Source organism: Centropristis striata, chromosome 3 (genome assembly GCF_030273125.1).
Source record: "Centropristis striata isolate RG_2023a ecotype Rhode Island chromosome 3, C.striata_1.0, whole genome shotgun sequence".
NCBI classification, from domain to species: Eukaryota; Metazoa; Chordata; class Actinopteri; order Perciformes; family Serranidae; genus Centropristis; species Centropristis striata.
Genome location: NC_081519.1, coordinates 32,478,957 through 32,494,584, shown reverse-complemented (window position 1 = coordinate 32,494,584; position 15,628 = coordinate 32,478,957). Strand labels below are relative to the sequence as shown.

The following is a 15,628-nucleotide window of genomic DNA, read 5'->3' as shown; positions in this document are numbered from 1 at the left end:
ACACTGGATTTCTGTCTATGTGATTGTTTGACACCCGTAAAAAAACGTGAATGTCACATAAGAATTAAACCATATAATATAAATTAAAATGTAGTTATTTATTACAGATGGTTCACAGGTAACAATCTGCTGACAAGTATGGCATGAATACAAACCCGTAACTTACATTCTGATCGCCTTATAAACACTCAGACTCATACAGCACAGGCCTGAGCATGTTGCACATTGAATACATTTATTTGTAGCAGGTTGTGCTCAGTAAGCATCTGAAAAAGTAGAAGTTACAAAATTCAAACAATCTAGATTTCAACAGTTTCGTCAAGGGTACTATAAACAGGCCAACATAATACATTTTTCCACTTCTCTACATTTATTGTAGTACATGCTTTTCATCCAAGCTGGATTGAAACAAGACAAAAATTGCTTACATTCTTACAAAGGAAGAACAGTTTAGAAAAAAAAGACAAGAAGCTTGGTGAACCATTTGCTTTATTTATGGAGCCCACTAGGTGGCGCTCTTTGCTCAACAAAGGGCTGAAAACACACTCAATTACCATTGCTGAAGCCTTTTTCTTAAAGCCAAGACCGCCATCTAGTGGAGTCAAAACATAAAGCAAATGGTTTATGAAGCTTTGTTGTCCCTTCACTAGTGGAAACTCTAATTTTAATCGACAGCTGAAAGGTAAAGCCAGGCTGGAAATGAACCCCTTGGTTGGGTACTATTTCCTGTTTTTCTTACAATTTACCAGCATTAAACACATTCTACATCTGATGAGTGTTGTTGGTGAAACAGAACGTGTTGAATTATCTTTCACATTACACACACTGCAGATGCCACTGCCTGCAGTCTTAAGGCCATCCAGTGATTTGTAATGGACTTAGTATTATGTCAAAAAGGAAACACTGCTGACTTGTATTTGTATAAGCTGCCTGCTAGTGAGTAAGACAAAGAGGTTGAATCAAGGTGCTAGAGGATCAGTACATCCAGTAGGTCTTTGTGCATCAGGTTTAAAAATAGTCCACGTTCAACTGTCTCACCTCTTAGTGTCATTTTTATTGCTGTCTGAGATAACAGAACCTGCAGCTGCAAAGCAATCTGTTAGGGACTTTATTTTCCCGGATGGTTATTAATGGTTGGAATGGTTGGTGAAATGGAATAGTTTGGTGGGATTTGAATTTATAACAGTAATACACTGAGAATTACAGTCCACTCTGCCTGGGAAGATGACCAACAGCCATCTGATGTTTACTTATAAAGAAGCCAGTTTGTTGAGACCAAGTTTTGATGTTTTTTGACTTGCGGGTGTTTTGCTGAGATACTAAGGACTGGACAGAATTTAAAGCTCTCCATGTGTGATGCCAATGGTGTTAGTATGGTGTTTGTCAAAAGGAAGATTGTGTCTTTGGCCCTGTATGACAAAGCAACACATGATTGAGTGTATGTTCATTTTTCCTATTGATTACAAAAGTAAAGAAAACACAAGAGTATGGCTAGCAAACAACCACCAAAAAGACAGAAAGGGGACACATATACACACTAACAAAAATGAATGGTAGCTTATGAACATGAAGTTTTTTAACACCCATTTGTCATTGTTAGCCAAAACTGACTCAGCAGGGAAACCATCATCAACAATAATGTTTTCCAAAGAGTATTCAATATAACTTTTTCTTTCTGTCCTGATAAAAATGTGACCTGGTTTTAATGCAGCACTTATTTTGATAGTCTGCTCATGTGTGTTGCCCTGTTGGACCATTTTGCATTGACTGCATTCTCAGAAACTCACCTCGAAATTCCAACCAAGTGGCTCGGTGTAAGATGTAATAAACAATATGCAATATATTGGTTGCTCCTTATGGCAAGCCCCTATTAACCCTTTGATGCACAACATGGGTCTAAAGTGACCCGATGGAGTTTTTATGTTCTATATCTTTGCAATAAATTATTTTCATCATTCAGTATTTCAGGTTTCCCTCAGTTTTTGATCATCATACATTCAAATTTCGTGTTTTCCTTTATTCATTTTTTGAATAAAATCCCTTTTTGTGTCACTACGCTTCTAATGCACAACGTGGGTCGAAAATGACTCATATCCATTTTTTAGCTAAGTAGCTAGCTAAGCTAAATACTCCGCTAACTTCTTGGCTAAGTAGCTTGCTAAGCTAACTACATAGCTAACTTCTTGGCTAAGTAGTTAGCTTAGCAAGCTACTTAGCCAAAAAGTTAGCTATGTAATAATACAAAAACGTTTTTCTTCATAAAGTATGAGAAGCAAAATGGAAATAATGATCTGTTGTTATCAAAAACAAGATATTTAAATAATACTTGGAATACTCAATCATAAAATGAGTTGATATCAAAAGATAGAGCACAGAAACACACAGCAAGCATTAAATAACATGGGGGATGAATGCGGGTCATTTTTGACCCGTGTTGTGCATTAGAAGGGGTGTTAATATGTTGTGCATCAAAGAGTTAAAGCTGCACTGATTCATTTTGTGACAACTGAGGCAGACACACTCTACATCAATATTAGAATTTCTTTGGAGTGTTGTTTGTGTTCACGTAATGTATGTCAAAATGTCCAATAGTCACTCTCCTTTCAGCTCTGTTTATGGTTTCCACCATTTAGTGTGAAAAATATCAATCTTTAGCTGCTAAATGCTTTGCTATGTTCACCAGCTAGTTTCTGACAGTTTCTGTCTTCCGCCTGGTGCAGAGCAGGTAATGTGAAGTGGGTTTGTCAGTTAGTGATTTTGCTTGGGTTGATTAGAGCCTTGAACTGAACCAAACCTAAGATGTGCTGTAAAAACAAAAGAATGAGCTAAAGGGGCTGTGTTACTGCAAGTGAACGCTTCCACTTCACATGATTTCATTTGATTCAGTTTTAATATAAGAAATATTGATTAATGGAACTTAAATGCTAAAATGTTTCATTTAGCCCCTGTAAGCAGCCAAGAGAGACAACACAAAAAGATCATAAATGTACAAATAAATAGAACTATAGGCTGGTAATTAATTATTCACAGCTTGTGTCCTCACACAAACAGCATTAGATCTTTATATCCTTTCAGAAACCCACATGCACCGTGCCACCGTCTTTGAGACTTCTGATTTCACTGCATGTGTGGTGCAAATATTCCTCTGGATATGCAATGGTGATGATGCAAACGCAATTTCCTCCAGTAGTTTGTGAGGATGACCATAGCCTACTGTGTCCTGCTCCATGTGTGTATACATGGCATTGTAATCCGCATATTGTGCATAGTGTTATTAGATTCTTTGAGAGTTCCTTTTGTTTTGCTTCTTTCAGCATGAGCCAGCCAGGATGTCAGTTTGAAGTAACCAGTGTTAAAGTGTGACTGCACACAACACAGTAGTGCATACCATCCAATTAATAACTTCTGCACAAAATGTATATATAGTACCCTAAAACAGACCACTTAATTAATGTATTAAATGCAATAAATGCAGTAACTCTCCAAACTAAAAATACAGCTGCTAGCCTGCTATTAACACTCTGGGTTTTGTCCTAGATAAAACTAACTGTAACTTGATTTGAGTGGAGAAATCAAATAATGTGTGCATAAATAAATTTGAGGGTACAAACTGATTGATGATGATTGTTACTGAGAAAAAAGTATCAAAATCAAATGTGGTGTTATAGCACATCTTGCCACAGACTCTGTTCTTCTGCCAAATTAAAATCTTCTGACTTCGGTAACTAACGACCAATATGGCAAGCAGTAAACTCTCCAGATACCTATGGTGTGAGAGAGACACTCGTGTTTCATATTCTACTGTCTGTGGGACTACCAGCATGTTAAGCTGTTTGCTTTAGTTATTTTATCTTAAAAGTTGCTTTCGCAGAAGACTCCTGCTTCCATCTAACTCTGAGCCTCTAACTACAAAGTTAACCCAGAATGGACACTGAGGGAATAAAGACAATCTGCCTTGTGTTGTATGCTTTCTAGCTGGTGATCTTCTTGCGAGGCAGGAAAGCATTAGTGATCTGGTTCATCACCACTAGGGCTGGGAAGAGGGGCAGCAAGAGGAAGGCCCACCAGGCCAGCCCTTTCACTGTGGCCTGGAACCAGTCTGATAACATGGCGGACACCACAGTCACTGTGGCCAACAGGTAGACTACCAAGCCACAGGTGGCGTGGTACAGCTTCAGCTTCAGCCTCAGTGGAGAGGACAGGTGCAGTAGCTTAGGGAAGATCACACAGATACCACAAGCTGCTTGGAGCGCCGTGGCAGCCAAAGTACAGACGCCCAGCAAACTGTGCCACGTGACCAGGTGGGGGAGCTCTGACACATTCTTGCTGGCCACCATAAAGCCCAGCCCAGTAGCCGCAGCTATCAGGACCAGAGCCTGACAGAACCAGTGGAAACGGACTTTACCCTTCCTAGATTTGAAGCAAAAGGGGGACCCTTCAGCTGAGAAGAGGAGGATACCTTCAGTCATGCACAGGCAGTACTGCAGAAGGAGAGAAAATACAGTTTGTTAATAAAGGCTTTTTCTTTTTTCTTCAAAGCTGGAAGGAAGTGTAAATGTAAAGAAATACAAAAGGTGCTCTGATGAGGATGAGGTGGAGGAGAAGAACAAGTCCATATTTACACTAAAAGTGAGTGTATCTAATTATTTTAGTAATTATTCCCTATACAGGACAACTATGGTAAGATAAGTTAGCTAGGTCAAAGTTGAAACCCAGAGGTTTAAAACTGACAGTCCAGGCAATCTTTTTTTTTTCCATTTTGATATCTGCCCATTTTGCATTTACTTCATTCCCACATCTCAACAATTACAACAACGGGTTTAAAACCAGATTGAAATTTTTAAAGAATGCTATGGGTGTTTAAAAAGACTGTAATTGCACTAGTAGTGCTTTTTCAAGTATTTTGGAAATAAAAGGGAGTCTGGAAATAGGCCTAAAATTATTTAAAACTGAGGTATCCAGGTTTGGCTTTTTGATCAGGGGCTGGACCATGGCCTGTTTGAAACACATTGGCACGATACCGCTGAAGAAACTGCTATTTATGATCTTTGAGATATCAAGTGCAAGAATGTCCCAGATTTCTTAAAAAAGCAGAGGGGGGACAACATCAATGGGGGAACATGCAGGTTTCATTTTAGACACAATTTCCTTCAGAGCTGGATGTGACACAGGCTCAAAATGACTTGAAAGAGTAGAGCACAGAGCGGGGACAGATGGGTCATAGGTGGGTGTCGAGATACCTGCCCTAAAAGACTCAACCTTGTCCACAAAGAAGTGGAGAAAGGTTTCACAAGTTTGAGAGGAGGCCTCAATGTTATTAGATTGTGGGACATTAAGGATGTTGTTGATGGTCCTGAAGAGAACACGAGGATTGTGATCATTTCTTGCAATGATGTCAGAGTATAGTAGATGTTCGAGGCCATCCTGAAATACCCAGATCATCCGCTACACAAAATCTTTATGGACTAACCGCTGGTGGGAAAAAAAAGAAAAAAAAACCTCCTGAAGACCCAGCTCTTCAGAGAGCATCTTCCTTCCTAGCACCACACCATAATTCTACTCCTTAAATAATTCTCACTAGCACTTATTGCTGCACTAATAGCTCTTACTGCACTATACCTTGATTGTTTGCTTTTTTTCTTTCTGTAAGTCGCTTTGGATAAAAGCATCTGCTAAATGACTAAATGTAAATGTAAAATAACAGCAGTGGACGGCTCCTCTCTCTCTTTTGCAGGACGGAGAGATACAAAAGATCCTTCTCTCCTACAGCCATCAGGCTGTCTCATTCTAACAGAGATTCTACCAGACTAACTGAATTTACCCTCGTGGATAAATAAAGTAATTTTGATTTTAATTGATTTGATTGAAACTGTTAAACAGAAGTGAGTATGATGTGTCCACATATACCATTTTATCACCAGCTGCCAATCAGAAATCAGCATTACTACTTCAGGCTTGTTTGAGATGAGCCAGACCTTGCTGAGTGCATTGCTCGATGGTTAATGGTTTTGACTGTCTGCTCTGCTGTGTGAGACATGGAAATCTCACAGGACACATTTGTTTGAAAAAGTAAAGCATCATTCTGACGTTTGCATGCAGTATTTCACCCATGTACGGATTTGTTTTACAAATGAACAAGCACAAGTAAGGCATTTTTTTATAGTCATTTTTCGTATATATGGAATAAAACGTTTTACCTTAAAACACCAGCACCAATTGGAACAATTGCCAACATCTAGCAACACAGCAGGTCAGTGTTCAGTTCATGCTCATTAAGCTTACTCTGCAAGTTTGCAGATGTGAAGGGACTCTGATTGTGCAGGTGCATATCAGCCTGTCCAACAGCAACACTCATGCTACTTCCTCCCTGGACTGCAATCAGCTCATGTCTATAACTTATGAGGCAAGCAGTGACTTTAACCCTTTGATGCACAACATGGGTCTAAAGTGACCCGATATGTATGAGTTTTTATGTTTTATATCTTTGCAATAAATTAGTTTGTTTTTGATCATTATACATCCTAATTTTATGTTTTCCTTTATTATTTTTTTAATAATATCCCTTTTTGTGTCACTACTCTTCTAATGCACAACATGGGTCAAAAATGACCCGTATCCATTTTTTAGCTTGCTAAGCTAACTACTTCGCTAACTTCTTGGCTAAGTATTTAGCTAAGTAGCTTGCTAAGCTAACTACTTAGCTAACTTCTTGGCTAAGTAGTTAGCTTAGCAAGCTACTTAGCCAAGTAGTTAGCTATGTAATAATACAAAAACTTTTTTTCTTCATAAAGTATGAGAAGCAAAATGGAAAAAATGATCTGTTATCAAAAACAATATATTTAAAGAGTACTTGGAATATTCAATCATAAAATAAGTTGATATCAAAAGATAAAGCACAGAAACACACAGCAGCATTAAATAACATGGGAAATGAATGCGGGTCATTTTTTACCCATGTTGTGCATTAGAAGTGGTGTCAATATGTTGTGCATCAAAGGGTTAAGAGAGAGACAGGAGAACAGTAGCCAAAACAGTAGTCTTGGTAAGTTTGTTTGAATGTCAATTGAAAACATTTTCAGATTAAGGAGGACATCTACTGAATAAAATTACGGCATATGAACATTGTGGACCAGCTGATAGTCAGAGATCAGGCTGAACAACACTTTGATTATATTCCATGTTTAATAAATGAACTACATTTGATATGCCAGTCTAACCCCAGTGTTTGATGCTTGTACGTATGCTGTGGTTAAAAAAGTGAGAGGTAAATCATAGATTAAAATCAGCACATTAAGCTTTATAGCTTCAAGAGGAGACCTGTTTTTGATCAAAGAGACATTATGTTTGTACAGTAAGTCTCTCTCTCTCTATCCTCCCTCCCTCTCCCCCTTCAACACCCGATGTGAGGGTCGGCCAGCGTAACATGTACAGTCTGTAAAGCTCTTTGAGGCAAATCTGTGATTTGTGATTTTGGGCTATATCAATAAAATTGACTTGACTTGATCAACATGATGTCCTGCCATGAGCCATGACAGAGAAAAGCCCAACATCAACCTGTAAGCTGCTCTCACTAACATATTCCACGTCAGCTTGTAATACAACACAGTTGTTAGTGTTCACATTCCCTCCTCCCAACCTCTCCTATCTATTATTTACAGTGGAAAGAAGATGAAGACACAAAGGCTAGAGGGTGTGAGGAAAAAAGTATGTTGAATGTTTACGGTAGAGTTAATATTCAACTTAAGTAATGCTAGTGAAATATTATTCTGAGTTTTTTTTGTTAGTAATCATTTCATTTGTTTAGATACCACACAATCTGTCTTTATGTTATCAGACTTATAAGACCTGCTTGTTGTACTGTGCTAATCACTAATGAAATACTGAGACTGTTGTATCATTCATCACAACTCAATGACATTAATATGACCTACTGCATCACAATAGTGAGGAAATAAAAGCCAATAAACTTGTTTCAGCTAGTGTTATAACAGTCCCTTATTCTCTATTGGCAATGATGTTTTCTTTTTGTAATTTGGAGAAAAGGTCTCTGAAGTACAACATAAAAACTATGGGTTTTTTCATGTTTTTTAATAATCATTACATAATAATCTTGGGATTATAAAGAGACATTTTTTTTCTCTGTTTAGGAGCATGGTTGGATAAATCGTATACAGCGGCATGGGGAAAATGAGAGTTTTGGGCCCTATTGGCCCCCACTACTCATTAGTAATAATAACTATGTATCTGGATTCTGTCAATATCATAAAAAATTAAATAATCAAACTAATAAGTAAGAGTTAGTGACAGATGAGTTGTACATTATCAGGTAGCTTCTGGGGAATCCATTAATCCCTGATGATAGACACCTCGAAGTGCATTAACCTACTTATACCATGGTAACAGCCAAAGCAATCATTATTTCTCCCAAGCAACAACTCAGTTTCCTGGCAACGCTTGAGGGTTTGACTGTAGCTCAGTTGGTAGAGTGGTGGTCCACTGATCGGAGGGTAAGTGGTTTGATCTGACCAAGCTACTGAACCCCCAGTTGCTCCTGATGCTGCGTTCATCGGTGTGGGAATTAATTCTTGATTCTTGGCAGGTGGCATCGTTTAGGGTAGCCTCGGCCACCAGTGTGTGAATGAGTTAATGAGTGACTGAAAACAGATGAGATGTCCATTATCAGGTAATCTAGTTTAGTTTTTATTAGTTTTAGTGTTAGTTTTAGTTTTATTGTAATGGGCTCTGTGTTGGGTGCCAGATTCAAAGAGGTCATAATAAATTTTGCCTTTATTTCCTTTGGTTTATCCATCTCAGCCCCAATAAGTTTATGAGGGCCACGGGGCAATCGCACCAAGCACTGGTCCCATACAGCAATAGCTGTAGGGACTACTGTTATACTGTGGATTTTTTCTTCTTCCTCTTCCGGACGCAATTTCGTCCCGCTACTAGTCCTACAACTTGAAGAGTTGCAGGACAAATTATATATCAAAACGTGCGGTTTGATCGGGATCGGTGTGCTATTACTTTTCTCTACGGAATACTAATTTTTCGCGATGTAAGTCGCAAAAAACTGCCCAAAATTTTGCATTGAAATGAATGGGACGGCCGAAAAAAAATGAGCGAAAAAGAACAATAATTGGAGATTTTTAAACGTCTACTTCTCCGGCATAATTTCACCTAGAGACTCCATTTAAACTTTAAACAGTAGACACAAGTCTTGTACCTTTAAATGTTTTAAACCAAAACCTAAAGATTAAATATGTTTATATGTATAGCATTTTGTTCATGGTTAATAATTGGTCTATAAACCATCTATAAACATCACTTAGTTGGTTATTGTAAAGTGTTACCAAAAGTGGTTAAGGATAATGAATGAATGATTGTATAAGGAAGCTTTTACCTCATCCAAGTTGCTATGGTTACTACTACCCAGTGCACTCATTTAGAACAGGGAACAGACAGTTTAGTAGGTGTCCATTGTCTGGAATAATGGACACCCTGCAGCCAATCAAAATTCAGTAGCCTATTTACTCAAGCTGTGGTATAATATTTATTAACTCTCTGGAGTGCAAAAAAGCAGTGGAGCATAATTTCTTCCTGACGCCACAACTTACAAACAGAGCAGTGTCGTGCCCTGCTGTCAACTTCCCTTGAAACATGCCAGTTTTTGTTTGATGATAATAAGTAAAACCGGAGATGATGTCAAACATATTTAGTATAAAATATAGAACTATATATTATCCTAATTTTATCTCTTATATGTTATATTTGCAACCTGTGTTTACATTTGCAACATTAAAAATTCTTAATTGAGCATGATTATAATTTGAAGGTAAAAAAAAAAAAAACATTTTAGATATCCGATTTTATGTTTTTTTGTTTCTTTTGGGTTCAAAATGTTGATCCAGTAAATTCAAGGGAAAAAGAATAGTTATCATGTCAAATAGGTAAGGTTGTGCTGAAAAAAGTGATACCAACATGGCATAGTAAACATTAGTAAAGTGGCAGAATGAAAAATATTAAATATATATATTCAAAATATATATTCAAAAACTGAGTGAACAGCCCAAGTCTCCGTAGGGTTAAAGTGATGCTGTAGTTAACCTTAGATGGACTGAAGGAAATTGTCACATATTAAATTGGGACTGCTGAAGAAATTAGACACAAGTGCACAACCCTTAATTGTTTGGTTGGACAGAAGCTGTCAGAGAGCCTGATGGAGGCTACACACTAACTGACATCAGAAGACTGCCAGGTTTAGACGCAGTAAAGACTGGGAGGGCAGCCAACTGCATGTAAACTGAGACAAACTCATGATCCAATCAGACTACTGACGAGAGGACTGTTGTTAGAAATAATCTGTTATTCTGTCTCTGTTGACATAGGTCACTATCTGTGCGTGCGTTATTCACTATATGTGTGTGTGTGCCCTCTGTGCATTTATAGATTAATCATGTAAGATGCTTTGCTACAATGATCATGAGCTAATATTGTTTTTAAACTATGATTAAACTAAATACATTTACTCCATCTGCTTAAACTATATCTGCCCTATTTAGAGTAAGATTCTATCATCACAAAAAGATATATTTTATGTTTTATATTTTATTGTTTGTTGCAAAATCTGTGTCTCCAGTAATATCTCTGCAAGTCATATCAAGGCAGGAGTTTGTGTTTTGAAAGTTTTGTCACAGGTCAGGTCACAGACATGGTGTGCTGAGCAGAAAGATAACTGGTTTCTCTGCTTGGTGACATGACGTGTCCACGTATTGATTAAACTGATAAATCAGCAGATCGAGGAGACGACTTCTGGAGAGATCTACCTACATTTTTTAGTAAATCCTCTGAACTGACCAGCCTTTGTGTAATCAGGGAAGTATAGTTTGAACCCAGAGACTCTGTAAACTGCACATTTCTTGACGTATTTTAATAAAGTGAAATTAAACTGAGAACTCAGATGTCTCCTGCTCATCATTCCCCAGCAAACAATCAGCAGAGAAATAGGTGAGGATTTTGTGTTGGAGTCAGATAATTTAATTTTAAAGGTTTCCTCAAAGCATTTCTCAACACTGTTCACTCTGTGTGTGTGTGTGTGTGTGTGTGTGTAAGAGTGAAAGATGGAGAAAGGGAAGTCATAAGGATTGTAAACTTACCGCAACAGACATACACACTGGATGCCAAGAAAACAGACCTGAAGCACAGAGAAATACCAGTAAGCTCCTTAAAATGTTAAATTAAACAAAATGAATGAATTTAATGTAAGAAGGAAATTAATTCATGAAAAAACTGTTGAGTGATGAAAACCCATTTGTGTTCCCAGACCTCAGCAAGTAAGGCTTCAGTAGGGCTTGCTCTAACCTTTGTTTCTATTGTTTGCATAATGACACAGATGAAGGAAAATTTTCACATTGACTGCATACTGAATCAGACAATATTTCATGCTGTACTCAACTGACAAAAATGAACTTGATGACCGTTTTGCTGATCCTTTATTTGTTTGAGACTATTTTCTAGATTTACTGGTCCCAGCTTCTAAGTGGACATTTATCACTTGACATTTTGGAGGTGGAGCAACTGGAAAAAAAATAAAAATAATTGGCAATAAATTATCACTAGTTTCTGCCCTAATAGAGATCAATAGAAATATTACACAAATAGCCTACACCTGAACACGTCTCAGGAGTAATATTACAGGAGCAGGCCTTTGATACCTGAAAAACACCCTGTGAAATGAAGCCTTAAATGCTAAAAACACTCACCTAGAAGCCCTCTAACATTTGACATTAGATTGAAAAAATGTTTTTTTGTTTGTTTTTTACATTAGTCTACTTTAACAGATTAATTTTCAAGTTTATAATATGATATGTTCAGGGAGACAGGGACTTGACAAATAAAACTTCCTTTATCTCAAAACGCAATGAGTCAATCGAGCCTAAACAAATCATTTATTTTAACTACACTGTAAATAATTTACTGTGATTTTTACAGTAACTTATTGGCAGCAATTAACAAGTAACTTACTGCAATTATTATTTACAGTAGAACTACAGTATTTTTATTTACAGTACTGTTTTTATACTGTAAAATAAAAAAAAATAAACACTGATTTTAGTTTTATTTCCAGTTCTGGTTTCTTTACTGTAAAAATAAAAAAACAATTAAACACTGATTTTTTAGTTGTGTTTACAGTACTGATTTGTTTACTGTAAGAATGTAAGAAAAACAGTTAAAGATTGTGATTTTTAATGGTACTGTATATGGCAATACGGCACAGTAAACAATGCTGTTGATTTGATAATAATTTCATCATTACTTTTTATAGAAATAACTAGTAATTACAAGAAATTACACTATACACTAAAGAAATAATATAAATACATTTGCTGTTGTACAATTGATTCCCATACTGTGTTTTGTATGAAAAACTTTGTTAATTATTTAAACAGCATTTGTATAGGACTGATTCTGATCAAAATGATGATAATTCACAGTACTACACTGTCTACTGTGTTTTTTCTACAGTAATGTTTTAACTACTGTGATTTTGTCACAAAGACCGATTTTTATTGTAAATGATACAGCAATATACTGTAAAAAGCAAACACAGTGATGAACTGTGAATAATACAGTAAATAACTGTAGATTTCACAGCGATTATTTACAGTGTATGACACTAGAGCAGGGGTGGTCAACCTGAGGCTCCGGAGCCACATGAGGCTCTGCAGGCCATCTGCAGTGGCTCCCTGTGGCTGTGACAACAAAATTATACGAAATGAAACATTTATTTCTTTACACTTCAATGTTCATTTGTCATCGGTGGAGGCCCAAAGCAATTTGTATTCATCAGTTGTAAAAATGTGTCAGTTGTATATGATATTAAAAATGTTTTAACATTTTAGTCAACTAAAATGCTTATGAAAGTCTACGGTCCGGGGCCTTAAATTCTAAATATTACCTTACTTCAAGTCTAATTTTGAGTTGCTGTATTCTGACAAAATTATATCAAGAAATGCTCATTACGACAAATTAGTGATGTTGGTGGGATAATTTAGACTTAGTGGGCTGTTTTACCTTCACTGTAGAATGAAAATAAGGTTTGTGGCTCCATTACGACATTTTTTCTCTTTTTTTGGCCAACAGTGGCTCTTGTGTTAGAAAAGGTTGCCGACCCCTGCACTAGGCTTTGTGATTAAATTGTTGGTACGATTTCATTTGACAAATAAAATTGACTGATTAATATTGAGCTATCCCACTCACTGGTTCCGGGTCTGGACAGCAGGGAGATGATGAGGGTCAGGCCCAGACCGGTGACATGAGCCGCGATCACCGCCGCCCTCCGGAGCCACACATAGAGCCAGAAGTCCTTCATGCCCAGCCCCTCTCCCACCGGGCTGTACTCCACATCAGACGGCATGACCTGGACCTCCTGCCGGGCTACCTAACGGATCACCTGCTGGACCACCTGCCGGGCTACCTGCCGGCTCCAGAGGCTATGGACGGGCCGTGTGTTCTGTCCAGAGCCTGCAGTAGCTCCATAATCATTTAGTAATGAAGGCTGAGCGGACAGATACCTGACAGATATGTGATCTGATCACCATGACCTTAGTCAAGCGACACCACACAAGGTTTACTACTTCCGTTCCGCAGGTAAAGTTAAAGCATGTGGTCGGTTCACCTTTTCTCAGCGATAACAGCGCATGTATATTAAAAATGGTTGTTTTGAAGGTAAAAACCAGTTAGGTTGCATCAGTAGCCTTCAGTGGCTGTTGTCGACGGAACTAAAGAAGCGGCCGCTGTAATCCCTCCGGGATCAATCCGGTCAGACTAGGACTGCTGCAGTATTAAATCAGAACATCTCCATCAGAGGGAAATCTCAGTTTCACACACACCAGCTGACGGCTTTGACAAAGGTTGTTCTCGTTTACTGGCTAGTTATTAAACGCACTTCTTCTGTCCCATCCGTCTCTGTGGTCTAACATGTTACTGCTGCATGACGGAGATTGTAAAACATCCAGTTTGGCCCGTTGTTGTGGTTTACTTCCTGGTTAGACTCTTAATCACCAAAGAGTAAAACGGAGGCGAGATGCTTCTCTTCTGTTTCCTGCCTTCAGTTGAATCACCGCTCGGTATGTAGTGAGATGGTCTGCCTGCTAGTGATGCTCACCAAGAAGAGTCAAAACAGCGCTAAATTAGTCTGAAATGTATAAGTGATCAAATGAAGAGGCATTGGGAGCCCAGAGAGCTGACGTTAGAGGGCTACTAGGTGAGTGTTTGTAGCATTAAGGCTTCATTTCACATGGTATTTTTCAAAGGTATAAAAGGCCTGCTCCTCTAATATTATTCCTGAGACTTGTAGTGTAGGCTATTTGTGTAATATTTCTATTGATCTCTTTAGGGTATAAACAAGTGATAATTTATTTCCAATGATTGTTTTGTTTTTTTCCAAATAGAACAGTTGCTCCAGCCCCAATATGTCTAATGATAAATGTCCACTTAGAAGCTGGGACCAGTAAATCTAGAAAATAATCTCAAACAAATAAAGGATCAGTAAAACGGTCATCAAGTTCATTTTTTTAGTTGAGTAGAGGATGAAATATTGTTTGATTTAGTATGCAGTCAATGTGAAATGTTTCCTTCATCGGTGTCATTTGCCTGACTCTAGGCTCCCAAATGGCTCTTCATTTTACCACTTATACCTTTTATAATCAGCCAAATGTAGCACTGTTTTGACTTGTGATTTGTATTTGAACACATATATCACTTCAATTCAAACAAATTGCTGTAGCCAATGGCATTTACAGTTGTAAAATCCCTTGTAACTCTAACTGGCTTGAAGAAGCACTCTGCTACACAAAGCAGATAGAAAATGCCTATAAAAAACCTAAGCATATAATTATTTTTTTTATTCAAACACACACCTAACAAAACAAGTACTGAAAAAATAGCAATTAAATACAGCAATCAAGTAAATGTGCTTTGTTAATGCCAACTACTGACATCTGGACAAAAAAATATATATATATTTTGGTATAGAGTAAAAATAATAAATAAACAACATAATAAAAAGAAATATAATACAAGGTGCAAAACAGCAGCATCCAACAGTTTTAGGTGTCTCAGCGCTGCCACCAGGCGGCAACCTCCGTGTCTGAGCAAGGAGGCAAACCAGGAAGTGCCTTAATCTGCATTCTACCAAAAACTCCAGCAGGGGGCGCTAAGTGTGGCTGCAAAAACATTCTGTCCATTTATTTCAGTACAAAAGGAGAAAACTTCCTACTTGATTTATTACCTCAGAATTGTTTTTTTTAAGGACAACACTATGGTCTCAATCACTAGTAAAAAATCTTCAAGACAATTTGATGTCAATAGTTCTAATAATGGCCCCATTTAGAAGTAAATATAATAGAAGATAAAGAGTCATATGATTTGGGGCGGGGCTTCCTTTGATTGACAGGTCACTAACAAGGTGAACCTTCATCAGGAGAGAAGCAGAACAATGCGTATCCACGGCAACGTGTTAATAAAGTTATATATAACGCTATATAGATATAAAAAAGGACGTTTGGTGGTTTGGTCTCATAACTTTGACCCTTTCACTGTATTTTCACTTAATGACAGTTTATTTGAA

General features: G+C 37.6%; 1 protein-coding gene across 1 annotated transcript; it reads right to left on the bottom strand.

Annotated features, from left to right (window-relative positions):
* Positions 1-83: 83 nt before the first annotated feature.
* LOC131968235 (probable transmembrane reductase CYB561D1) lies at positions 84-14,899 on the bottom strand. The gene is made up of 3 exons (XM_059329028.1): positions 13,258-14,899; positions 11,154-11,191; positions 84-4,481 (listed from the first exon to the last, which is right to left on the bottom strand). The coding sequence occupies exons 1-3, from the start codon at positions 13,412-13,414 to the stop codon at positions 3,972-3,974; spliced, it is 705 nt and encodes a 234-aa protein (XP_059185011.1). The 5' UTR covers positions 13,415-14,899; the 3' UTR covers positions 84-3,971.
* Between the last annotated feature and the right edge of the window lie 729 nt (positions 14,900-15,628).

Bases quoted from the DNA above. Each gene is read 5' to 3' on its own strand.
- LOC131968235 (XM_059329028.1), bottom strand. From the start codon at position 13,414: ATGCCGTCTGATGTGGAGTACAGCCCGGTGGGAGAGGGGCTGGGCATG. The intron at 11,192-13,257 runs GTGAGTGGGATA...TCTGTGCTTCAG, and splicing joins GCTGTCCAGACCCGGAACCA to GTCTGTTTTCTTGGCATCCA. The intron at 4,482-11,153 runs GTAAGTTTACAA...CTCCTTCTGCAG, and splicing joins CAGTGTGTATGTCTGTTGCG to TACTGCCTGTGCATGACTGA.